Source organism: Anopheles merus, chromosome 3L (assembly GCF_017562075.2).
Source record: "Anopheles merus strain MAF chromosome 3L, AmerM5.1, whole genome shotgun sequence".
Taxonomy (NCBI): domain Eukaryota; kingdom Metazoa; phylum Arthropoda; class Insecta; order Diptera; family Culicidae; genus Anopheles; species Anopheles merus.
The window spans coordinates 12,796,638-12,823,383 of NC_054085.1; the positions used below are offsets into that span (position 1 = coordinate 12,796,638).

Sequence of the window (26,746 nt, forward strand, 5' to 3'; positions counted from 1 at the left end):
AAACCGACGTCACCCGTGTCTGGGCTTCGGCACGGCGACTTCCGGTCGCGGGTACCAGGGTGCCCGTTTTCAAATAATACATTTATCGTACGTTTCCAATTTTTATTGACCGTACGTTTCCTGTCTCTGCAGGGCATGAAGAGAAGAACAAAAAAAACGAATTAAGAACAGAAAAAAAACACACGCAAACATGCATTTTGGACGTGCGGACAAGAATAAAACAAAAAAAGGAAACAAAAAAGGCTTCCGATCGATGCACTTTTTGATCCCTTTCTTCTTTCGCCTTTTTTGAGGGGGTTTACACACGATCGATTGGACACATCGCCGAAGACAATCTTCCGTGCGAAGGGTAGGGAAGGGAAGACAGGGTGGTGGAATTTCACATTTCATTCTCTTTTTGCATCGTTCTTCGATCGATAAAGGTTTTTGATCGCCGGGTGCGATGAAGTGTGTATAAACGGGATGAAAAAAACAAAAACAAAAAAAGAATCAACCGACAAACGCAAGGGAATAACCGGCCGATAAGGATAATGCAGGGTCCGATAAGTTGTGGTTTATGCTTTCCTTAATGGGGCATAGTTTTCGGTACTTTCTTATCGCACCGGAACAGTTGAGCACTGCTTGTTGAATTATTCAATCGTCGATAGTATGTAATAATGTAACTGCTGTGTGTTTACGTTAATAAAAAGGACGCTTTTTAGTAAACTTACCTGCAATACGAATACAACACAACAATCGGACCCGATACAGGCTTAGGAACAGGATTTGTACAATGTTTACGGCAATACAACGGTAATTGTGTATATTGCTTAAGCTCTTTCGTTACTAGCACCACGAACACTTTTCCCCCTTTTGTACCGCACGGAAGTAAACTAATTTGCACCAAAAAAGTAGCAAAAACAACGTAACTAATTTTCTACGCCCGCACCAAAACGATCAGCTGGCAGCTACGAAAACCTTCGCTGTGCTTGGGCCAGAATCACAACAAAGCGCTTGCACAGTGGTCGGTCCCGTGGTGGTGCATGGTTGACAAACTTATTTAGAAATGCAATAATTTTTGCGGTTCATTGTTTGAATGATGTTGAAAATGAGTTTGATAAATAAAGTTTAGAGTGAAATGTTTTTTTCAAATCGATCAATAATAAATTAATTTGAGAAAATATAAATAAAAACTGGACCCCTTTGTGCAATTCGCTTTGCAAGATTTTCACGTTTAGAGTACAATGTTCAGTACTTACATTCTGATGGGATCGTGTGTCATCGCTGAGAATATTCTTTTCAGTTCAATATTTTCAACTGTTATTTTCCAAAATCCGATGAAATGTTATTAAATAATGTGAATCATAACCTTTCTCATGAATTACATCTTTTTATGAGCATCAAACCTGAAACTTTTGATTTCTCATTCCGTTTTAAAATTTAAAAATTGCACAACATGTTGCACAAAAGCACCACACCCGCTTGCGCGCAACTTGCATGTGCTCGCGTACAATAAATTCAAACGCAACCGAAACACACCCAACTGCACGTGTCATTTCTTTACTTTCAGCAGCAGCTTTCTTATCGCAAAACAGCAATTCATCGGTTACCTAATCGGTGTAATATCAGTGCGAATTAAGAACTGTATCGTTATTTTATTTTTATCTTGCCAAACGGGGAGCTTCTTATCGGTTTATCGGTGATATGCAGCGCCAGCGGTGCAACTACGAACACGCATTCAGTTGACGCGTTTCGTTCAGTCTGCGTTTTGCGCTCGGTTCGAGATGTTCGTGTCCAGTCTACTGCTGAGCGGATTGTTTTACCACCATCCGCTGGTGGCAGTGCCGCTGATTACACTCGTCGCGCTGCTTTACTGGCTGGTGAAGCATAACTACAAGTTCTGGGAGATCGATGGGGTGCCGTATCCGAAACCGTCGCTGCTAACGGGCAATCTGGGCCCTTCGCTAGCGCTCAAGAAACACATCTCCGAGCTGGCAAGCGATTGGTACAAGTGAGTATTGAGGTGGGGTTTGTTTTTCTGTTAAATGTTCATTTGTGAAGGCTTTACTTCCCATCTTGTGCAGTGCCTATCCGGACAAACCGTTTGTGGGCTACTTTAAAATATTCACCCCAGCCATCATGGTGAAGGACCCAGTGCTGGTGAAAAACATCCTGAGCCGTGATTTCGATTGCTTTGCCAACAACGATTTCCTGCTGGACGTCCGGCAGGACCCGCTGCTATCGCACGACCCCTTCCTGGTGACGGGCGAGCGGTGGAAGCGTTCCCGCAGCCTGCTGACGCCATCGTTTACCGGGGCCAAGATAAAGCAACTCTTCCCGGTGATGGAATCGGTGGCCGATGCGTTCGTGACCTTTATCGGGCGTCATGTGGCCCAGGAGCTCGAGGCTAAAGAGGTAAGCCTGTAGAGGTTGGATAAACTTATCGGCTCGTTAGGATGTATTTTAATCTTTTTTCTGGTCTTTGCGTATCATTGTACATTGTGAAGATAGCTGCCCGGTTTACCACGCAGAATGTCGTTGCGTGTACGTTCAGCATCGATGGTGATTGCTTTGGGGAGCAGGAGAGCGAGTTTCGGCGCATGGGAAGGCGCGTGTTCGAAACGTCACCCATGGCCACGGTGAAGACGATGATGGCCGTGTTTCTGCCAACGGTGGCCAAGTACATCCCAGTGCCGTGAGTGGATTGCAGCTGGAAGATATCGAAGGCGCACATTAAACTCATATATATGTATTGTTTCTTCAGCTTTTTGCTAAAGGACGTCGATGAATGGATTAGATCGCTTGTGGCTAATCTCATTATTCAACGATCGGCTTCAGAGAAGACCGTGCAGGAAGATTTACTTCAATCTTTCCTCAAAAATAGAGAAAAGAGTAGTACGTATCGGATTGATTCTCCCCTTTCAAAATTATTTGAATGTGAATTTTGTTTTAGATGCCACTCAGACGGAAATTACAGCTCACGCGCTCACCATCTTCCTGGAAGGTTTTGAAACATCCAGTGTGGTGCTCGGATTTGCCCTATACAGAGTGAGTACTATTGGGTTAAATGAATCTTTTTGATTGAATATATTATTTTAAATATCTACATTAGCTCGCTAAAAGCCCAGAAGTGCAGCAAAACCTGTACAACGAGATAAAGAAACGAATCGACGCAAACGATGGCCAGCTGGACTTTGATGCATTGCAGCAGCTCGAATACCTCGACTGGGTGATGCTGGAAACGCTGCGCATGCATCCACCGGCCGCAACGATGCACAAAGTGTGCACCAAAAAGTACATCATGCGAAAGGGCTTCCGGGACGAGCAGGGGCACGACATGAGCATATACGTTCGCGGAGGCACACCCATCCTTATTCCCGTCCTTGCAATACACATGTGAGTGTGTGTAATTTCCTTTCTTTTGTTTGAAGGTCTCCTGAAATATCTACTTGCTTATTTCGTTTGCAGGGATCCGAAGTACTATCCCGAACCGCACCAGTTCGACCCGGAACGGTTCAGCCCGGCCCGGAAGGTGACGCACGAGGGTGCGACGTTTTTGCCCTTTGGCGAGGGGCCAAGGATGTGCCTGGGGATGCGATTCGCTCAGGCCCAGGTGAAGCTGGCGATGGTGAAGCTGATTCTAAACTATCGCGTGACGGTCGGGCCGAACGATAAACCGTTCGCAATTGATTCGCGCTCTTTCGTTTATCAGGCACGGGATGGTTTGCGGATTGTGTTTGAGCGACGATAGGGAACTTAGTGTGTAGGTTAGTGCTGTGCGGTAGTACTGTGGGTATGATATGTTTTATACTTGCAATAAATGATGAAAAGTAATGTGTTTTGCAATTATCACTAAGAAGAGCACTTGTGGGAGATTAGTAGCCTGGGTTTATCAATAGATGGCGCTATTTGAGCTATCGTTGGCTAGGCGCTGCGTTTTAGCAGGACCGTAATTTACTTTCCACCGATTTTTATACTTTAAAGTGCTACTAGCTATATGTTTATAGAAGCAGTCATTTTCTAAGCATGTTACTTCTTACTATTTTGTGATTTAGTTTGTTAGGAAATGATACAATAAAATAAACAATTGTCCACGTGTTTATAACAATTAGCTTCTTGAATATTCTACACAGCACTATGGTGTGCGTGGTGGACTGTGATGCATATTCAAAGATTGTTATAAAAAGACTAGCGGATTTACCCGGTTTCACAGGGGATAAAATTGATGTCTCGTTTTAATTAAAAATAGAAAAATATGCAATCCGAGGAGTACAAAAACAATGATTACAATGATTACTATGATTTTATCCATAAGCTTCGATTATTCTTATCTGTCGTAATAACAGTAGGTAATTAAGATCTGCTATGACAATCATCCTTTTGGGTATAACTGAGTTTTTGATTTACCACGGAGTTTATTGGACCCATAAACCATATACCATATAAAGGTACTCTCCGATTATGCTATGAATGCGGACTGGAGGTAATCGCGGATCTTGAATATTTGCGTGAGTTGAATTTCGATGTTTTCTGTCAAATTATAGCTAATTGTCGTATAATTCTGCTTGAAGGGGTAGGTTTTAGCTATTAAATTAGTTATTTGATCTGATTTCACCTAAAAATTACAGTTTTGTAACATTTAAAATGGTTTTAAAATTCGACCAAAAGGGAATTTATTTTGAGTTTGACATTTGATGTGTCAAATTAGTATTAGAACTGTCAGATTTTAAAAATTCGCGTATAGCGAAGTAGCGTATAGCGAAATAGCGTATAGCGTGTATGGCGTATATCGAGGTGTATGGCTTTTGAAATGGGTTTTAAAATTCGACCAAAGGGAAATTATTTTGCCTTTGACATTCGATCAGTCAAAATTTGTACAAATTGCTCAAAGAACTGTCAAATTTAGAACATACCGTATACAAAAATTGCGTATATCGAATATGGCGTATATCGGGGAATATCTGTACCCATATACCAGCGCTAAAACGCTATCGCGAATGCGAGGCCTCATGCGAGTTCGCAAACTGCTCGAATTTTCTTGCGAGGTTTTAACACCAGTGTAAACTGCACTTATCACCGAGTGTCAAAGTGCTGTATACAACAACAAAATTGCTCTTGGTATAGGATTGGAAAATTGCAATTAAATTAAGTTGAGTATAACATCTGAAAATGATGTAAGTCTTAAAACCTATTCACATACCACCATAATGTGTGTGCAAAGTTTCGTTGAAAATGATCCAGCCGTTTCAGAGGTTGCTCGCAACAAACACCGTGACACGAGATTTTTATATATTTAGAAGAAGAAGAAGAAAAAGAAGATAGAAGATAGATTAAGATTATTATAAACATGTGGACAGTTCTTATTGGACTAGTTAACCATGTTAACTCTGTAGCTACAACATTGCACTGCATTATGTATATAAATGCAAGGTCGATAAGTAAATGCATAAACTCTCCTTAACTTATCGTATGCTGAAAATATTGAATTCAAGCTGTTCCCTAGCTATTCAGTTTTAGTAACAACGGCAAGCAATGAATTGTGGACTTCATTTGCTTTGCGCTGATCTAACCTACCTAATCTCTTTCTCACCGAAAATGGTCGAATCGTAATGTAGTAACATAACTCCAATAGACTCAATATGCTTACACCCATGAAGAGGCCTAGCAGTCCACCACAATTTGCCAGAAAGTCTACCCATCCGTACAGCTCCGATCGCTTGGAGGTGATGAAGTACGACTCCTTGAAGTAGATCGCTATCGTTGTGATGTAAAACTTGTCCGGTCTATAATATCTACGACGGTTTACGCGCAGAAACTTTTCCAGATCCAGTGTGGTTTGCGTAGTTTCCACGTCGTAAGATATTGAGCTGCATGCTGGCAAGCAGTTGCATCTGTCGACCATTGCCGTGATCTTTTCGTTGACGGGTCGTTCAGGATCGTCAATGTCATACACAATCCATTTGACATCATACATGCATCGAAACATCGATAATGGACAAACTTTCGTGTCGTTTGATCGTGGCATTGAAAAACGAACACACCCACATATTGCCTGCGTCACGTTGGTCAAGCATTCAAGTTCGCAGTTTTCCTGGTTGTAGATCTTAAAGTATCGAAGGTGACGCTCGTGATTGAAGAAGCACTGACGCTTCTCCCAGCTATAGTCAGCGGCCGATGGAGAGGTAACGATCATTTGCGGCTTGAGTGCTATCGAGATCTCGTGACCAAAGGGTATGCGCATGTTGCGCATCGACACCTGCGGGTACTCGCCTGGGTCATGAATCATAAGCTTGTACCCTTGCGAGAATCCCTATAGAAAGATGATTGAGGAAAAAAAACTAGAATTATTTCTGGAGTTGACATTTAGCGTTTCTGTGCTATACCGTACACATGTAGTCCACATCTTCCTTGATTTGTCGCAGGAACAATGTAAGCCCGGCATGCAATCCTGCGCCACGTGCATACATTGGTTCTGTTACTGTTTCATGTCCCGGGACAGGGTACCACATCTCTGTGTACGTGTACTCCGTGTGGAGTGAGGTTTGGCGAAAGATGTCCTCTTCCGGCATCATGTTGAAGGTATAACACAAACCCTCCTCGGTGAGCGTTGTTGCCAAATGATCGTCACAAAGTATGAACTGGTTGCTATACACACATCCCTGGATCGTATCATGGTGTGATAAAGACAGGTTCTTCAACATGCCAACAACGTCGTCCTTGGTACCGTTTAGGTACTGCAAAAATTCATAATTGGAGTGAAACATCATGTTGCACAGCTGAGCGACGGCTTTCAGTTGTTCAATGCTAGTGAATGACAAATATTCTTTACTCGCGAAGATCTACATATATTCGATATGTTAGGCCGCAAATACACGACGCGTTTAACAGTTCGTAGAGATATCCAACATGAGTATCTCTGCGTTTCCGCGGTAACACGTTCGAATAGTAATTAATTTCTATAGCTGGATTGAACGTACGTCGTGTATTTGAGGCCATATAGTGCATGGAATAACTCACGATTCCTGGTCAGATGTTGCGTTGTTGTCATTGTAATCCTTCAACAATGCTTCGATTTCAGCAGTGAAGTTAAGCGTCCTTGCGTGTACCTTTGTCTCGGGACAGATTGTTATGGCTGGGAAGTAAATGTCCCTCACCGGAGTGGTTTTCTCCGAAAAAGTAACAATGATTGGAGTTTGGTTCCATTTCACGTACGTCTTGTATATCATCACGCCACAACCCAACATAGAGAGCAGAAACACCACTAGCCACCAGAATCTAGAGAAAAACGAATTAGGTTCAAGATTAATGAAAATTGAGAGTTAACGTTAACTATTGACACACCTTTCACAGGTCGTTCGTTCATCACGATCGAAGTATCGTACACCGTGGATGGAGCTGTTGGCACAGTACTCGCGGAACACTTCCACCTGAACGGATTGACGCAAACGCCCGCTCAACGTTGGCATTGTTGGCGTGAACGAAGCGAAACACGCCCGAACGAGCAGATTATTCAGAAGGAACTAGTTGTGAAGGATTCAACTGACCGAATGGTTAGAACTGGCATCTTATTCTGTAAAACGATGGCCTCGTGCGTGTGTGTAGCGGTCAGAGGTAGTAATTAATTCGTAGTAGCAACATGACACGCGTAAGTAATACCCTTAGGTATTTTTTTGCTCATTTTTGAGCGCTTTGACAACATATTATGGTGGATGATGATTACATATGCATGAAATTTGCATAACAAGCGTTAAGCAACAGCATCAAGAGAGGGGCATTGTTCCTTGTGCTTTTATTCTCTGGACCATTGTTAGTTCTAAGCTTGAATGTGCATTGGGGTTTTTTAACATTATTTTAAACTATTATTGGTATCTATATCTAAAGATACGTAGTGAAGCCTTGTCATTATGAAATGTATTACATACTTTATGCATTTTAACGTTGAAGTTAGTGATAAGTTCACGCAACTAGTAAAGAAAATGATGAAACAAGTACACTACAGGATGGCAGGCATGTTCAACTTGTAATGTTAAGAAAATGAAAGCATTTAAGTTGCATTACAACACTTTGAATGTATGCAAGTTTGAATATGTGACCAATTGTCTTACTTTAGTAATTTTGTTCGATCGCGAGTAGACTCTAAACTCATTGCGTCAGTGAATTGGATGGAGACGTGGAGAGAAAATTCCTTACGTGTTAGGACCATAGCAAATGATTGCATTATAACAATGTTTGAAAGTTTCGGTAACCCAAGTTATATTTATTCATTCGATGAAGGTACTTGTTCTCGATGAAGGTACTTGGTGTTAAATACATTCATATGACAAATAGCTCTCCAATTTGTCGGCTGTACCGAACTGTGTGGAATAATATGAAAGCTATTGATACATCCCAAGTGACATATGCTCGAAATTGTTTTTCCATGTCTGCAAGAATAGTACTCGATACGCCTGAAATTGTGAATTTGTGTGTGATCAAGTGTGTTGAAAGCGCCAAGATATGGTGTATTAGTAAATTAGACTTTGTTCTATCGATGGACGATTGAGCTCATTTTACATTAATAACTTTAGTTTTTGATGAAAAACAAAAGCTAACTTTGTGTGACATTATTTACCCAAAAACATCGGTATTATTTAAGTATAAAATGGCTACATGACCAACTATAACCAGTGGCGGATTTAACGGTGCGCGGACTGAGCGGCCGCGGGGGGCCCCGTCAATTTAAGGGCCCCGTGGATGGTAATTCCAGCATATAGAACAGTGTGTACAGTAGTGTTAAAAAGGCCCCCCCCCCCCCGCTCGACACAACCGGAGGGCCTCTTCTCCTTTTAACGCTTAGGGCCCCCAACACCCTAAATCCGCCACTGACTATAACAATAGGAAACATGATTTCCGCTCTAGATTCGCTCTAGAAGAAAGCAACGAAAAATCCGCATCACAGTTGAGTATGAAGGACTTTTTGTAAATTTAATTCTAAATTAACTAGTACAGTTTAAGGGAAGTTTAAGGTTCCAGTTTAAGGATCTTTGCGCAAATTCCCGGTTATTCGTGCTAAAAAATATCAATGTCAAGTAGAACGTCAATTATTCGGGGACGGAATAACCGGCGGGCGACTTAACCGTGGGCATAAATTTGACAGCTGTTCATCATGGTAAATATTTGCAGCGATATTCAAGTTGGTAAACAGTATCTCTGTGCAGCTATCTAGTGAACATATCACTTTTCGAGCTTCATTTTTGTTCATGTATCGATGTAAAACCTGTAGTTATTGATTAAAATACTATTGTACTAATGATTAATCAATTAATTCAAAGTGAATTGATAGCCTAACCAGTGAAATTTTTAATTTCAATATCAATTTGATAGTTTTGGAGCTATTATCCGTTAAATCCATAAACCACTCAGTTTCGAGCTGCCCGAATAATTGACGTTATACTGTACAACATTAAACAAATAGTAATATATCATAAACAATTCAACCTACAACTGGGTATTCACTCTTAATGATAACGGGAAGCATGACATTCTGGACTTCGTTTGTATCTCGCTTTTCAACACTGGCTATTCTACTTCTAACTGAAAATGGTCGAATCGTAATGTAGTAACATAACTCCAATAGACTCAATATGCTTACACCCATGAAGAGGCCTAGCAGTCCACCACAATTTGCCAGAAAGTCTACCCATCCGTACAGCTCCGATCGCTTGGAGGTGATGAAGTACGACTCCTTGAAGTAGATCGCTATCGTTGTGATGTAAAACTTGTCCGACCTATCATACTCATGGTTGACGCGCAGAAACTTTTCCAGATCCAGTGTGGTTTGCGTAGTTTCCACGTCGTAAGATATTGAGCTGCATGCTGGCAAGCAGTTACATCTGTCGACCATTGCCGTGATCTCTTCGTTGACTGGACGTTCAGGATCGTCAATGTCATACACAATCCATTTGACATCGGACATGCAGTGAAACATCGACAAGGGGCAAACCTTGGTGTCGTTTGATCGTGGCATTGAAAAGCGAACACATCCACATATTGCCTGCGTGACGTTGGTCAAGCATTCTAGTTCGCAGTTTTCCTGGTTGTAGATCTTAAAGTATTGAAGGTGACGCTCGTGATTGAAGAAGCACTGACGCTTCTCCCAGCTATAGTCAGCGGCCGACGGAGAGGTAACGATCATTTGCGGCTTGAGTGCGATCGAGATCTCGTGACCAAAGGGTATACGCATGTTGCGCATCGACACCTGCGGGTACTCGCCTGGGTCATGAATCATAAGCTTGTACCCTTGCGAGAATCCCTATGGAAAGGGATGAAGAGGATTAGTCTTTATGTATTTCTGCAGTGAGCATGGCATCTGTCGTCTGTATGGTATACCGTGCACATGTAGTCCACATCTTCCTTGATTTGTCGCAGGAACAATGTAAGCCCAGCATGCAGACCTGCACCTCGTGCGTACAGTGTTTCATGTTCCGAAAATGAGAACCAACTCTCCGTGTACGTATAGTCCGTGTGGAGTGAGCTTTGGCGAAAGATGTCCTCTTCCGGCTTCATATTGAAGGTGTAACAAAAACCTTCATCGGTGAGTGTTTCCTTCAGATGTTTTCCACAGAGCATGTACTGGTTGCAGTACTGACACAACCCAAGTGTACCGCGGCGTGATAAAGACAGGTTTTTCAGCATGCCAACGACGTCCTCATCCGTTTCGTTTAAGTACTGCAACAAGTTATATTTTGAATGAAACAACGTGTTGCACAACTGAGCGACGGCTTTCAACTGATCGATGCTAGTGATAAACGAGAACAAAAACTCTTTACCCGTGGATATCCACCCATTTTGAGATAGCATTATATGGGATTACTTACGACTCGCGGTCGGATGTTCCGTTAATGTAATTGTAATCTTCCAGCAGTGCGTTCATTTCGGCTGTGAAGTTAAGTTTATTGGCTGGCACCTTCGTTTCAGGACAGATCGTTATGGCTGGGAAGTGAATGTGCCTAACCGGAGTGGTTTTCTCCGAAAAGGTAACAATGATTGGAGTTTGGTTCCATTTCACGTACGTCTTGTATATCATCACGCCACAACCCAACATAGAGAGCAGAAACACCACTAGCCACCAGAATCTATTGTAGAATGAATGAGATTATGCTTGCTGAAAATCGAAATACACAATCCTGCAGAAACTACAGACACACCTTTCACAGGTCGTTCGTTCATCACGATCGAAGTATCGTACACCGTGGATGGAGCTGTTGGCACAGTACTCGCGGAACACTTCCACCCGGACGGATCGTCGCAAATGTCTACGGAACGTTGGCATAGTTGCTGAACGAAGCGAAACACACCCGAGCGAGCAGATGATTCAGAAGGAACTAGTTGTGAAGGATTCAACTGACCGAATGGTTAGAACTGGCATCTTATTCTGTAAAACGATGGCCTCGTGCGTGTGTGTAGCGGTCAGAGGTAGTAATTAATTCGTAGTAGCAACATGACACGCGTAAGTAATACCCTTAGGTATATTTTGGCTCATTTTTGAGCGCTTTGACAACATATTATGGTGGATGATGAATACATATGCATGAATGAATTACATATGAAATTTGCATAACAAGTGTTAAGCAATAGCATCAAGAGAGAGGCATCGTTCCTTGTGGCTTTATTCCCTTGACCATTGTTGGTTTTAAACTTGAATGTGTTTTGGCGTATTGCTTTTTTTCTTTGAACATTATTTTAAACTATTATTGGTATCTATATCTAAAGATGCGTAGTGAAGCCTTGTCATTATGAAATTTATTACATAAGTTATTTATTTCAACGTTGATGTATTCCTGTAACTAGTAATTTAACTCAATGCTTCAGTGAATTGGATGGAGACATGGAGAGCAAATGCAGTACATGTTAGGAAAACCAAAGCAAATGATTGCATTACATCAATGTTCGTAAGATTCGGTAACCAAAGTTATACAGTAGAACGTCGATTATCCGGGTAGCTCGGGACCGGGCGGATGCCGGTCAATCGATTTCCACGGATAATGGTCCAAGAAATGTCAAATTAATATCAAAATCATAAAATTCACTGGTTTTACCAACAATTATCGAGCTCATTTTACATTAATAGCTTTGGTTTTTGATGAAAATCAAAAGCTAAATTAATGTGACATTATTCAATTTAAAAATGGGTATTATTTAAGTATAAAATCATGTGATCAAGTGTTGAAAGCGCCAAGATTTGATATGTTCGTGAATTAGACGTTCCACTATCGATGGACGATACCGTCGAGCACATTTTTCATTCATAGCTATGGTTTTTTGATGAAAAACAAAAATTATTTTTTGTGACGTTATTCTATAAAAATTATGTTTTATAATTTAAGTATAAAATGGGTATATAACCAACTATAACGATAGGAAACATGATTTCCGAGCAAATCTAGAAGAAAGTAATGAAAAAGCCGCATCTCAGTTGATTGTAAACGACTTTTTCTAAATTTAATTCTAAATTAGCTGGTGCAATTTAAGGGAAGTTTAAGGTTCCAAGTTTGAGGACCTTGCGCAAATTCCCGGTTATTCGTGCTAAAAAATGTCAATTGGGATAGCATACTAAAGTAGAACGTCAATTATCTGCGATATTCAAGTTGGTAAACAGTATCTCTGTGCAGCTATCTAGTGAACATATCACTTTTCGAGCTTCATTTTTGTTCATGTACCGATGTAAAATCTATAGTTATTGATAAAAAAAAAACTATTGTACTAATGATTAATCAATTAATTCAAAGTGAATTGATAGCCTAACCAGTGAAATTTGTAATTTTAATATGAATTTGACATTTTTTGAACTATTATCTGTGAAAATCCATAAACCACCCAGTCTCGAGCTCGAGCTGAACAATAGTAATATATCATAAACAATTCAACCTACAACTGGCTATTCACGCTTGGTGATAACGGGAAGCATGACATTCTGGACTTCGTTTGTATCTCGCTTTTCAATACTGGCTATTTTACTTCTAACTGAAAATGGTCGAATCGTAATGTAGTAACATAACTCCAATAGACTCAATATGCTTACACCCATGAAGAGGCCTAGCAGTCCACCACAATTTGCAAGAAAGTCTACCCATCCGTACAGCTCCGATCGCTTGGAGGTGATGAAGTACGACTCCTTGAAGTAGATCGCTATCGTTGTGATGTAAAACTTGTCCGACCTATCATACTCATGGTTGACGCGCAGAAACTTTTCCAGATCCAGTGTGGTTTGCGTAGTTTCCACGTCGTAAGATATTGAGCTGCATGCTGGCAAGCAGTTACATCTGTCGACCATTGCCGTGATCTCTTCGTTGACTGGACGTTCAGGATCGTCAATGTCATACACAATCCATTTGACATCGGACATGCAGTGAAACATCGACAAGGGGCAAACCTTGGTGTCGTTTGATCGTGGCATAGAAAAGCGAACACATCCACATATTGCCTGCGTCACGTTGGTCAAGCATTCTAGTTCGCAGTTTTCCTGGTTATAGATGTTAAAGTAGCGAAGGTAACGCTCGTGATTGAAGAAACACTGACGCTTCTCCCAGCTAAAATCGGCGGCCGATTGGGAAGTGATCATCATTTGAGGCTTCAACGCGATCGAGATCTCGTGACCAAAGGGAATGCGCATGTTGCGCATCGACACCTGCGGGTACTCGCCCGGGTCATGAATCATAAGCTTGTACCCTTGCGAGAATCCCTATGGAAAGGGATGAAGAGGGTTAGTATTTAAGTAGTTCTGCAGTGAGCATGGCATCTGCCGTCTGTATGGTATACCGTGCACATGTAGTCCACATCTTCCTTGATTTGTCGCAGGAACAATGTAAGCCCAGCATGCAGACCTGCACCTCGTGCGTACAGTGGGGCCAATGTTTCATTTTCCGAAAATGAGAACCAACTCTCCGTGTACGTATAGTCCGCGTGGAGTGAGCTTTTGCGAAAGATGTCCTCTTCCGGCATCATGTTGAAGGTGTAACAGAAACCCTCCTCGGTGAGCGTCTCTTTCAAATGTTCTCCACAAATTGTGTACTGGTTGCAGTACTGACACAACCCAAGTGTACCGTGGCGTGACAAGGACATGTTTTTCAGCATGCCAACGACGTCCTCATCCGTTTCGTTTAAGTACTGCAACAAGTTATATTTTGAATGAAACAACGTGTTGCACAACTGAGCGACGGCTTTCAACTGATCGATGCTAGTGATAAACGAGAACAAAAACTCTTTACCCGTGGATATCCACCCATTTTGAGATAGCATTATATGGGATTACTTACGACTCGCGGTCGGATGTTCCGTTAATGTAATTGTAATCTTCCAGCAGTGCGTTCATTTCGGCTGTGAAATTAAGCGTTTTTGTGTGCACCTTTGTCTCGGGACAGATAGTAATTGCGGGGAAGTGAATATCCCAAACTGGAGTGGTTTTCTCCGAAAAGGTAACAATGATTGGAGCTTGGTTCCACTTCACGTATGTCTTGTATATCATCACGCAACAGCCCAACATAGAGAGTAGAAAGACCACTAGCCACCAGAATCTGTGGTAAAATGAATGAGATTATGCTTGCTGAAAATCGAAATACACAATCCTGCAGAAACTACAGACACACCTTTCACAGGTCGTACGTTCATCACGATCGAAGTATCGTACACCGTGGATGGAGCTGTTGGCACAGTACTCGCGGAACACTTCCACCCGGACGGATCGTCCCAAACGTCTACGGAACGTTGGCATAGTTGCTGAACGAAGCGAAACACACCCGAACGAGCAGAAGATTCAGAAGGAACTAGTTGTGATGGATTTAACTGACCGAATGACTAGAAAAGGCACCTCGTTCTTTACAACGATGTCCTCCTGTGTATTCTTAACGCTCACAGGCTGCAATTAATACACAGTAACTACCTGGGGCGCGTAAGTAATGACTACAAGCTTTTTCTTCTCTTGCAACGCTTTTGCAGCAGTTTATGCTAGTTGATGATTACATATGCATGAAATTTGCATAACAAGCGGTAAAGAACCGGACCAAGAATGGGAAATTGTTCCTTGTGGCTTTATAAAATGTATGTTCTTTATAGAAAAGTTGAACGCGCTTGAGCGTATTATTTTTGTGTGTGCACTCCAGTAGACTACAATATCTACCAATAATTTATCTACCAAACTGATACATTGTACGTTGATAAAACGTACTGCTTATTATTTTGCTATTGACATTCAGGATTATAATTATTATTGGTGAAATTTTTAGAGAGAGAAAGACAGATAGAGAGAGAAAGAAAGACACATAGAGAGAAAGAGAAAGAAAGAGAGAGGAGAGCGAATAAGAAAGAGAGGGAGAGAGAGAGATAGATAGAGAGAGAGAGAGAGAGTTTTAGGTTCCAAGTTTGAATGAGATGGATGATTTTATATTTTAGTCCATTATAGAATTTTTTGTTGTTTGATTGTATGTTATGTATTGGTAGAACCTAAACCTTTTTTATATAAAACTGACATTCTGATTCGTCATTTAGTTTATTGATTTTTACATGATTTATGATTTTTCGTTTACATGGTGTGGTATGTCCTAGAAAATCGTCAAAGAACTCTGTATGTCCCATAAAGTCGATGTACACACATTAACCGGAAAAAAATTTGCTTTAAATAGACGAGTGTAGCTCACGCACTCAACATCTCTATGAGCAAAACGAGTAACAGCAACAGTCAGAAAATCGTCACATTATGTAAAGAATTAAAGATGTGTGAAATTGATGACCACATCCAACATACGTAAAATGACTAACATGAATGGTGTTTCAATTTCTATTATATATTATATTTGAATTATATTTATTATAGCATCAAATATGGGATTATGGTTACGGGATTAGGAACAAACAACACTTGAAGGCTAGAATATACGCAGAGATTTAGATGAAGATTGAATGAATTGTATAGTGAATTATAGCATGTAAAATGAACTCAAACGGACAAGTGAATACACATAGGTAAAGTGAATGTTCAACTGCTACACGTTATTTATTCCGATTCACAATGTCACAATTTTCCTCCAATTTTCACACCCGGTGTAATTTCCTACATCTTGGAAAACGTAAATCTACAGCCTACGGTAAACGAATTATAGTAATTCAATTTGTTTATGTACTTGATCTATATGTCTACATACTTCCAAGCGGTACTGCACATTTATAAGTACATTATTTTGATATATACTTCTCCAACATCACGTCAGGATGGACACTGAGCCAAGAAGTGAAATGTAAGCAGACCTGTAAAAATTTAACAGATTGTTTAAATTACATTAGAAAGAAAAACAACTGACTATTCAGGAATGCAGATAATGGGAAGCATGGCATTCTGGACTTCGTTCGATTTGCGCTTTTCAACACTGGTAATCCTACTTGTAACCGAAAATGGTCCAATCGTAATGTAGTAATATATATCCAATAGACTCAATATGCTCACACTCATGAACAATCCTAACAGTCCCCCACAGTTTGCCAGAAAGTCTACCCATCCGTACAGCTCCGATCGCTTCGAGGTGATGAAGTACGACTCCTTGAAGTAGATCGCTATCGTTGTAATGTAAAACTTGTCTGACTTATTATACTCATGGTTTACTTGCAGAAACTTTTACACATCGAGCATGGTTTTTGTGGTTTCCACGTCGTAAGTCACCGAGGTGCAGGCTGACAAGCAGTTACATCTGTTAACCATTGGTATGATCTCTTTTATAAGCGGACGTGCAAGATTGTCAGCTTGATGCATGAACCATTTGACTTCGTGCATACATTCCCACTTCGAAAGAGGGCAAACCTTCGTGTAGTTCGATCTTGGCATCGAAAAGCGCACACACCCACATATTGCCTGCGTCACGTTGGTCAAGCACTCTAGTTAGCAGTTGGCCTGGTTGTAGATCTTAAAGCATCGAAGATGACGCTCGTGATTGAAGAAGCACTGACGCTTCTCCCAGCTATAGTCGGCAGCTGCCTGAGAGGTGACAATCATTTGCGGTTTGAGCGCGATCGAGATCTCGTGACCAAAGGGTATGCGCATGTTGCGGATTGAGACCTGCGGGTACTCGCCCTGGTCGTGAATCATAAGTTTATATCCTTGCGAGTATCCCGAAGGAATAGAATAGAATTAATTAAATTATAACTCTATAAGTTCAACAAAAACCTGTTGACTTATGTATGGTATACCGTGCACGTGTAGTACACATCCTCCTTAATTTGCCTCAGTGAAAGTCCTTCAACCAGATCGACCACGTGTTAATAAGCCGCCGACGACAGTCGAGCCTGTTAAACGTCAGAACTTATCGAGGAGCCAATATCGATTCCGATCACTACTTGGTTGGCTTAGTGATACGTTGTAGAATCGCCCGCCCCCGCACCAATGGGGGCGGAGAAAACACGCAGCCTCGGCTCAACACGGACTCTCTAAGGGACATTACTGTCCAACAGGAATTCAAAGCCGCTTTAGACGAGTCTCTACTACCAGAAAACAGATATGAAACTACGAGCGAGAGGTGGAACGCTCTAAAAACAAAAATAATAAACTGTGCAAGAAATATACTCCCACCACGTCGTGGCAACACCAAATCTGGCTGGTTCGACGATGAATGCAGACAAGTGACCGAACGTAAGAACACTGCATACCGAGCAATGCAGCAACGGCATAGAACGCGGGCATGCGCAGAGGAATATTCACGGCTCAGACGCGAAGAGAAACGAGTTCACCGCTCTAAGAAGCATGCTTTGGAAGAGCAAAACATGCGGGAACTCGAGCAAACCAGAGAGGCGTACGGACCGACACGAAAGTTTTACCAAGCGATAGCAGGTCACCGAAACAAGGTAACCTACGTACCTAAGGTAACCTGCTGTCGCAACAAGGATGGAGATCTGGTTAGTAACCAGCCAGAGGTCCTCTCGCGGTGGGCTCAGTACTTTGATGAATTACTCAACGACCAGTTAAACAAACAGCTAGAAGCGCCACTAGCAGATAGTGTCATGCTACTGCCACCTAGCATAGAAGAAACACGAAAGGCTATCCGTCGGCTGAAAAATAACAAGGCACCCGGAACCGACGGAATTGCAGCTGAACTGGTCAAGAATGGAGGTGCACGACTAGAAAACGAGATTCATCAAATTGTTACTGAGGTGTGGGATAGCGAATCGATGCCTTGTGATTGGAATCTCGGCATCATCTACCCCGTATACAAGAAGGGAGACAGGTTGGACTGCAACAACTACAGGGGTATTACGGTGTTGAATACCGCCTATAAAATATTCTCCCTGATCCTTCAGGATCGCCTTGTCCCGCACGTCGAAGAGATAGTAGGAAACTATCAAAGAGGATTCCGAAACGGAAAATCAACCACTGATCAGATCTTCACCATGCGGCAGATCTTGGAGAAGATGGCTGAATACAAAAACGACACATACCATCTCTTCATAGACTTCAAAGCCGCATACGATAGCATAGCCAGGGTAAAACTGTACGACGCTATGAGCTCATTTGGAATCCCGGCCAAACTGATAAGGCTAGTTAGAATGACTATGACCAACGTCACATGCCAGGTGAGGGTGGATGGAAAACTCTCAGGACCTTTTGCTACCACCAAAGGTCTGCGCCAGGGGGACGGGCTTGCCTGTCTCCTATTCAACTTGGCGCTAGAGAGGGCCATCCGCGACTCGAGGGTGGAGACTACGGGAACCATCTTCTATAAGTCAACCCAGATCCTGGCATACGCTGATGATATAGACATCATTGGTCTGCGGCTCTCCTATGTAGCAGAAGCCTACCAAGGGATTGAGCAGGCGGCAGAGAGCCTCGGATTGCAGATAAACGAGGCAAAGACCAAACTGATGGTGGCAACATCAGCGGACCTACCAATAAATAATCCGAATCTACGTAGGCATGACGTACAGATAGGTGAACGCACTTTTGAAGTCGTCCCACAATTCACCTATCTTGGGTCAAAGGTCAGCAACGACAACAGCATGAAAGCTGAGTTGCGCGCAAGGATGCTGGCTGCCAACCGGTCATTCTATAGTCTGAAAAAGCAGTTTACCTCAAAGAACCTGTCGCGACGGACGAAGCTGGGACTATATAGTACCTATATAGTACCAGTACTCACATACGCCTCTGAGACATGGACACTGTCCAAATCTGACGAAACCCTCTTAGCCGCGTTCGAGAGGAAGATGCTCAGAAGGATACTTGGCCCCGTATGTGTGGAAGGACAATGGAGGAGCCGCTATAATGACGAGCTATACGAGATGTACGGCGACCTCACTGTCGTACAGCGTATAAAGCTCGCCAGGCTCCGGTGGGCTGGCCATGTTATACGCATGGAAACGGACGACCCAGCCCGTAAAGTCTTTTTAGGCCGTCCACAAGGACAGAGGAGGCGTGGTAGGCCCAAATTGAGGTGGCAAGATGGCGTGGAGGCGTCCGCCATTAAGGCCGGGATAACGGACTGGCAGACGAAGGCGCGAGACCGTGAGCGGTTTCGGACACTCCTGAGGCAGGCCAAGACCGCAAAGCGGTTGTAGTGCCGGATAATCGAATCGAAAGTCCAGCATGTAGTCCTGCGTCACGGGCGTACAGTGGTGTCAATAACTTGTTATCCGGAAAATAAGATTTCCGATAAGATCTGTATACATATATTCCGTGTGGAGTGAGATTTTGCGTAAGATGCCTTCTTCCGGCATCAAATTAAAAGGTGTAACATAAACCCTCCTCGGTGAGCGTCTCCTTTATTTGCTCGTCACAGAGTTTGTTCTAGTTATTAAACTGGCAAAACCCAAATGTACCGTAGCGTAAGGGGGACAATTTTTTTTTTTTGCATAAGGGGGACAAACGTTGCAATCGTCTACGGCACGTTTGCATTGTTTCTGGGCGAATCGAAACATATCCGAACGAGCAGATGATTCAGAAGCAACTAGTTGTGAAGGATTCAACTGATTTGGGCAATGGCTAGAGCTGAATAAGAATTCTCAATCACAAAGTTGTTATAGGTAATCATTAATACACAGTAGCATCAAGATGTGCCTTAGTAATAACCTATCTTTTTGCTGCCTCTTTGAATGTATCTCATCGCACCAGGTAGTGTTAGTTCATTATTACATATGCATAAAATTTGCATAACACGCATCGATAAATAATAACTGGAATGGAAAATTCCATACACTAGCCTGACAAAGTCATCAAAATTCCAGAATTGAATGCTTGACTGTTCTCAGATCATTGATGTGTGTACTCTGTCGATTACTAAAGCTAGATTCCATTAATGGTGTTTATTGCTGTATTTATGCTTGTTATTTGAAACGAGACAGGTAGTTATTATTAAGAATCCGATAAGCATAATTTGCTAGAGTGATATGCCTCAAGTATTACTATTGAAAGTCTTTAGACTAACTAATTGACAGAGATTGATATGCCTATCTTATTTAAATTAATTCTGCAAATTTGTTTCAATACAATACAAATAGAATTTCTCAATTGGAAACAGTGACTTCATTTATTTTATAAAGAATCATTGAACTTCGGATTTGTTTCAATTGTGAGATGGCACTTGGCTTAAAACTTCGATCAATCAATACTGATTTCACCGAGAGGGTCATAATCTTCGCTTTTCCCTGTTTTGGTACATCAATACATTGCACAGCATGGGTAAAGTCTAACACAAAAAAGCACTAGGCAGCATTGTAATTAAGCATTGTGGACGATAACAGTATCCTATTCAAAGTATGGTATAAGAGGAGTGTTTATATGATGTGGCAATCTGAATTCAAAAACTGCATCGATCGTCTATGTTTATCGTGTTACCCCAAGTACTTACATCTTTTGGTAACTCTTCTCAGTTGAAGTGTGGATTGGCTGCTCATTTTTATATAAGATGTATAAACAAATTATTCAGAGAATAAATCCATTCCTAATATAGCATATCCATTCAACCTTAAATTCTAAAATCCAGCCTGCACTTGGCTTTTCAGGTTTGGTAATAAAAGGAAACATGGCATAATGGACCTCGTTTTCATTGCGCTTCTCAACACTGGCTATTCTACTTCATACCCTAAATGGACGAATCGTAATAAAGTAACATATCTCTAACAGACTAAGAATGCTCACACCCATGAACAATCCTAACAGTCCTCCACAGTTAGCCAGAAAGTCTACCCATCCGTACAGCTCCGATCGCTTGGAGGTGATGAAGTACGACTCCTTGAAGTAGATCGCTATCGTTGTAATATAAAACTTGTCTGACTTATTATACTCATGGTTTACTTGCAGAAACTTTTCCACATCGAGCATGGTTTGTGTGGTTTCCACGTCATACGTTAAGGAACTGCAGGCTGGCAAGCAGTTACATCTATTGACAATGGCTTTGATCTTTTGGTTGCGTGAGCTTGCAAGATCATCGGTTGGGTGCATGAACCATTTAGCATCGTACATACATTTCCACATGGAAAGCGGGCAAACCTTCATATCTTTTGACCTTGGCATTGAAAAGCGAACACATTCACACATTGCCTGGGTCACATTGGTCAAGCATTCTAGTTCGCAGTTTTCCTGGTTGTAGATCTTAAAGTATCGAAGGTGACGCTCGTGATTAAAGAAGCACTGACGCTTCTCCCAGCTAAAGTCAGCGGCCGATTGGGAAGTGACGATCATTTGAGGCTTCAACGCGATCGAGATCTCGTGACCAAAGGGAATGCGCATGTTGCGCATCGACACCTGCGGATACTCGGTCGGATCATGAATCATTACTTTATATCCTTGAGAGAAACCCTAGGGAAAAGAAAAGCAAGAAGTTTCATTCTTTACAGTACTGAATCTAATATGACATCTGTATGGTATACCGTGCACATGTAATCCACATCTTCCTTGGCCTGCTTGAGATACACTAAAAGCCCGGCATGCAGACCTGCACCTCGTGCGTACAGTGGTGCCAATGTCTCGGTGTCGGAAAAAGGAAACCAACTCTCCATGTACGTGTACTCCGCGTGGAGCGAGCTTTTGCGAAAGATTTCATCATCCGGCATCAAATTGAAGGTGTAACAGAAACCCTCTTCGGTGAGCGTCTCCTTCAAATGCTCGGCACAGAGCATGTACTGGTTACTGTACTGACACAACCCAAGTGTACCGTGGCGTGACAAGGACAGATTTTTCAACATGCCCACCACGTCGTCCTCCGTACCATTAACATACTGCAGCAACTTATTATCGGAGTGAAATATTATGTTGCACAGCTGCGCGACGGCTTTCAGTTGATCGATTCTAATGTTAAAAGAACGACAAAAGTTGTTCTCCTATAAATGCGTGAACGTGTTATAGCATCGCATAGAATAACTCACGATTCTCGGTCAGATGTGCCGTTGTTGTCATGGTAATCCTCCAACAGTGCGTTCATTTCGGCTGTGAAGTTAAGCTTATTGGCTGGCACCTTCGTTTCGGGACAGATCGTTATGGCTGGGAAGTGAATGTCCCAAACCGGAGTGGTTTTCTCCGAAAAGGTAACAATGATTGGAACCTGATTCCATTTCACATACGTCTTGTGTATCATCACGCAACAGCCCAGCATAGAGAGTAGAAAGACCACTAGCCACCAGAATCTAGGGCAAAGTGTGTGAGGAAGAAGTTGAAGGAGCATTAAGACATACAATGCTATACAAACTGAACACACCTTTCACAAGCCGTTCGTTCATCACGGTCAAAGTAACGTACACCGTGGATGGAACTATTAGCACAGTACTCGCGAAACACTTCCTCCCGTACAGATCGACGCAACCGTTTACCGTGTTTTGACATCCTTTATGAACAGGCAAACACACTCGCACGAACAGATGCTTCAGAAGGGACTAGTTGCAAAGGATTCAACGAACTTAATGGCTAGAACTGGGAGAACAATTTGCCTGCCACGTCACTCCCATATATGTAGCATGTAATTAGCAGAAGCACCATGACGCAGGTAAGTAATAACCATAAAGCTTTCTTTTTCTTTGAATGCTTTCGTACCAGGCACCCTTAATTGATGGTTAATATGCATGAAATTTGCATAATAAACGGTAACAATACGAGTGGGAAATGGTTTCTTTGCTTAAGTAATGCATTAGTTCATGTGCTGTTCCTCAAACATTGTCGCTTCATTTGAATAGATTCATTGTTTAAAGCATGCATGTGTTATTTGTGACGTTATGAATTGTTATTGTTTAAAGCATTTGAGTATGATCCATCGATTACTAATTAAAGATTTAATAGATGGTAAACTGTTTATTGATGAAGTTACGTCTTTATGGAACGAAGGATGCAGAAAAAAAGTTCAATATGCAACTAAAGATTTGTTTAACCTCTCTATTTGATGCTGCTATCAATATATATTGACTAGCTAGACATAATATTAATCACCAGACGTAAGGACAAACCAAATCAATTCCTTGCTACTGCGTTTTAGCTGCAGAATTCTACACCAGATTGTGTAATTAATGAACATATTCCGACGACGTAAACATCTACTCAGGTTTGCAGATAACTGGAAGCATGGCAGTCTGGACTTCGTTCGATTTGCGCTTTTCAGCACTCGCTATCCTACTTCTAACCGAAAATGGTCGAATTGTAATGAAGTAACATATCTCTAACAGACTAAGAATGCTCACACCCATGAACAAACCTAACAGTCCACCACAGTTTGCCAGAAAGTCAACCCATCCGTACAGCTCCGATCTCTTCGAAGTGATGAAGTACGACTCCTTGAAGTAGATCGCTAGTGTTGTGATGGTAAACCTGCAGAAAGGACACAGTGATACTTAATGTGTACATTTTTCTTGAATACTTGAAACATTTTTTATACTTGTCCAAATGATCGCGCGGTAGCTCATTGTTTGCCAGCCGGAACTTTTCCATATCGAGCGAAGTTTGGGCCATTTCCACGTCGTAAGAAACCGAACTGCACGCTGGCAGACAGTTGCAGTTTTTCACCATTTCAAGAATCACTCTGTGAGGTTGTCGCTTTAGCCCGGGAATCGGGCGTAAGAACCACTTTGAGCGGTACATACAATGCCACATCGAAAGTGTGCAGACCTTTGTGTCGTTCGATCTTGGCATCGAAAAGCGAACACATCCACACATTGCGCGCGTCACGTTGGTTAAGCACTCTAGCTCACAGTTTTCCTGATTGTAGATCTGGAAGTAGCGAAGGTAACGCTCGTGATTGAAGAAGCACTGACGCTTCTCCCAACTATAGTCAGCGGCCGACGGAGAGGTAACGATCATTTGGGGCTTGAGAGCGATCGAGATCTCGTGTCCGAGTGGTAGGCGTAGGTTGCGTTTTGCCATATGCGGATACTCATCTATACCATGGATCTTTAGTTTATATCCTTGCGAGAATCCCTATGAAAAGAAAGGAACTACAAAATGTTATCCTTTAAGGAGCTTCACGACTGCTGGTGCGTACCGTGCACAGATAATCCGTGTCCTCATTTTTTTGCGCCAAATAAAACGTAAGACCTGCATCCAATCCTGCATCTCGAGCGTACGAAGGTCCAGGTGGCTGAAATCCGGGAAAAATGTACCAATTCCGCGTGTAAATGTAGTCAGTGTGCATGGCACTTTTACGAAAGATTTCCCTGTCAGGCAGCATGTTAAACGTGTAGCAAATACCCTCCTCGGTGAGCGTTACTTTTAGCTGATTCTCACACTCCGTAAAATCGGTACCGTAATAACATAAGGCAACTGTTGTGCGCCATGGTAAGGACAGGCGCTTTAACATATCAACTATATTGTCTTCCGAACCGTTGACTTGGTTCAACCAACCATAGTTTGAATGGAACATTATGTTACACAGCTGCGCTACGGCTTTAATTCGTTCAACACTACTGCAGAAGAAACCGAGAGAAGTTTAATGCCATACAGTAGTACTCTCCTTTTTGAGCCGTACCTAGATTTGCGTTCCGATGTTTCGTTATTGTAATGGGTATCGTCTGCAAGAACATTCATTTCGGCTGTAAAGTTAAGTCTATTTGCTGCTACCTTCGTCTCGGGACAGATCGTTACAGCTGGGAAGTGAATGTCCCAAACCGTAACAAGATCGTAACAATGATTGGAGCCTGATTCCATTTCTCGTACGTCTTGTGTATCATCACGCCACAGCCTAGTAACGAAAGCAGAAAGACTACTAGCCACCAGAATCTGTGTGGAATGGACATGGAAGCACCTGGATGTTAAGGTTTAAGGCGGCTGTGAGATGCAGTTATACGCAAGCCAGAGACAAACCGTTCACAAGCCGTTCGTTCATCACGGTCGAAGTATCGTACACCGTGGATGGAGCTGTTGGCACAGTACTCGCGGAACACTTCCACCCGGACGGATCGACGCAATCGTTTGTTGTGTTTTGCCATCGGTCGCCAACAGAGAAACACGTTCACTCAAGCACACAAACTTCGAATATGGCTGACTGCAAACGGTGCTGCTGACCGAATGACTAGTGCTGTCGAAGGATTGCAAATCATGGTGTATTCATGTATGCGTTTAGCCTTCCGAAGGCAGCAATTAGGAGTTTTTTTTGTAGTCGCATGGTATGTACGCACCGCTTTCTTGTTAACGGTAAACCATTCTCGTTGATAATTAGTTATGCGTATAATTTGCATACATATTATAAACAAGGATTTACAAGCATACTCCTTTTATTGTTTGAATAAAATATAAGCTTAGCGTAGGAATGAAATTTGATAGCATTATTCGTAGTTTTTATGCGGAATTAAACAATCACAAGGAGTTTTGCATCCTTCTTTTACCATAGACTTAACCATAGTTTCACCACATGTGGTTTCACCACATGATTATTTTGTGTTTTTTGCTCTCAATTATAATGAAAAACAACCGTCTAGCTTTAATAAGTATTTAAAAAAATTGTTTTTATAATAAGATGGTAAATGGTATATTATTTTGATTTTGAAAAAAAAAACTGTAACCTTACCTCCTGGATCATAAAACACATTCCTTGATGCTATTTAGATTGATAGGAAAGTTACGGGGCACTTTTATTAGCAATGACTTTGTTTTTGAAATACTTTAACTAAGGATAACCAATGTATAAATAAATAAAATCTCATTCATCTCAAGAGTTCATTCATCCGTTTGATTTCATGACATTTTACGACCAAAAGGACAAAACTAGTAGAATAGACTACATGACTATCGCTCTGAACGTTGTTGATCTAATTGTGTTAGGCGTAACGTCCTTCGCGGGCATACACCCGGTCTATATAGGCTTGCGAGACTTAATAAATTAATTACTGCGCAGCCGGATAGTCAATCCTTGCTACGGGGGAACGATCCATTCTAGGCTTGAACCCATGACGAGCATGTTATTGAGTCGTACGAGTTGACGACTGCACCAAAGAACCGCCACGGGACGTTGATGATATTCGACATGGTGATCTGTCATTCTGTAATTAGGTACAGTGCATACTGCCAACATATAACTCAGAGGGGACTATTTTGCTAAATTACTGTTTTTAATGGTTTTAAATGCAGGATAATAGCCGGCATCGCGAATAAATGAACTCTTTTTAACAGTCGTTTAAAGTTCATTTTGGTTTAACCGAGTTCATTTGTTGTTCATTCTTGTTAAAATAAACGATCGTCAAAACAGTTAACGACTGCTCGAAATGGCATATATGCAAACACGGGAAAAAAATTCGAGCAGTACAATTAAACGACTGTTAATTTGTATCGCATACGCTCTTGACAGTC

At 41.9% G+C, this 26,746-nt stretch overlaps 7 protein-coding genes across 7 annotated transcripts in view; 1 reads left to right on the forward strand and 6 right to left on the reverse strand.

Annotated features, from left to right (window-relative positions):
* The window catches only part of LOC121599521 (protein N-terminal asparagine amidohydrolase), a 36,279-nt gene extending 35,307 nt beyond the window's left edge, over positions 1-972 (reverse strand). Inside the window, exon 1 of the mRNA XM_041927392.1 lies at positions 711-972. The gene's annotated coding sequence lies outside the window, so the exon portion shown is untranslated. The remainder of the gene's footprint in view (positions 1-710) is intronic.
* A 745-nt stretch (positions 973-1,717) lies between these two features.
* On the forward strand, positions 1,718-3,919 carry LOC121599210 (cytochrome P450 6a2-like). The gene is made up of 7 exons (XM_041926839.1): positions 1,718-1,990; positions 2,064-2,394; positions 2,487-2,674; positions 2,744-2,874; positions 2,933-3,027; positions 3,092-3,375; positions 3,448-3,919. The coding sequence occupies exons 1-7, from the start codon at positions 1,764-1,766 to the stop codon at positions 3,728-3,730; spliced, it is 1,539 nt and encodes a 512-aa protein (XP_041782773.1). The 5' UTR covers positions 1,718-1,763; the 3' UTR covers positions 3,731-3,919.
* A 1,382-nt stretch (positions 3,920-5,301) lies between these two features.
* LOC121599632 (pickpocket protein 28-like) lies at positions 5,302-7,458 on the reverse strand. The gene is made up of 4 exons (XM_041927589.1): positions 7,321-7,458; positions 6,997-7,254; positions 6,363-6,783; positions 5,302-6,289 (listed from the first exon to the last, which is right to left on the reverse strand). The coding sequence occupies exons 1-4, from the start codon at positions 7,443-7,445 to the stop codon at positions 5,483-5,485; spliced, it is 1,611 nt and encodes a 536-aa protein (XP_041783523.1). The 5' UTR covers positions 7,446-7,458; the 3' UTR covers positions 5,302-5,482.
* Positions 7,459-8,978: 1,520 nt separating this feature from the next.
* Positions 8,979-11,455, reverse strand: LOC121598761 (pickpocket protein 28-like). Its single transcript, XM_041926035.1, has 4 exons — positions 11,166-11,455; positions 10,836-11,093; positions 10,348-10,756; positions 8,979-10,270 (listed from the first exon to the last, which is right to left on the reverse strand). The coding sequence occupies exons 1-4, from the start codon at positions 11,288-11,290 to the stop codon at positions 9,452-9,454; spliced, it is 1,611 nt and encodes a 536-aa protein (XP_041781969.1). The 5' UTR covers positions 11,291-11,455; the 3' UTR covers positions 8,979-9,451.
* Positions 11,456-12,890: 1,435 nt separating this feature from the next.
* LOC121598971 (pickpocket protein 28-like) lies at positions 12,891-14,743 on the reverse strand. The gene is made up of 4 exons (XM_041926363.1): positions 14,604-14,743; positions 14,274-14,531; positions 13,777-14,194; positions 12,891-13,699 (listed from the first exon to the last, which is right to left on the reverse strand). The coding sequence occupies exons 1-4, from the start codon at positions 14,726-14,728 to the stop codon at positions 12,896-12,898; spliced, it is 1,605 nt and encodes a 534-aa protein (XP_041782297.1). The 5' UTR covers positions 14,729-14,743; the 3' UTR covers positions 12,891-12,895.
* Positions 14,744-21,042: 6,299 nt separating this feature from the next.
* On the reverse strand, positions 21,043-22,804 carry LOC121598972 (pickpocket protein 28-like). Its single transcript, XM_041926364.1, has 4 exons — positions 22,680-22,804; positions 22,351-22,608; positions 21,856-22,273; positions 21,043-21,784 (listed from the first exon to the last, which is right to left on the reverse strand). Exons 1-4 carry the CDS (start codon positions 22,802-22,804, stop codon positions 21,062-21,064), a joined length of 1,524 nt encoding a protein of 507 aa, XP_041782298.1. The 3' UTR covers positions 21,043-21,061.
* Positions 22,805-23,171: 367 nt separating this feature from the next.
* Positions 23,172-25,587, reverse strand: LOC121598975 (pickpocket protein 28-like). Its single transcript, XM_041926374.1, has 5 exons — positions 25,265-25,587; positions 25,070-25,180; positions 24,447-24,867; positions 23,844-24,382; positions 23,172-23,776 (listed from the first exon to the last, which is right to left on the reverse strand). The coding sequence occupies exons 1-5, from the start codon at positions 25,387-25,389 to the stop codon at positions 23,506-23,508; spliced, it is 1,467 nt and encodes a 488-aa protein (XP_041782308.1). The 5' UTR covers positions 25,390-25,587; the 3' UTR covers positions 23,172-23,505.
* Positions 25,588-26,746: the final 1,159 nt, after the last annotated feature.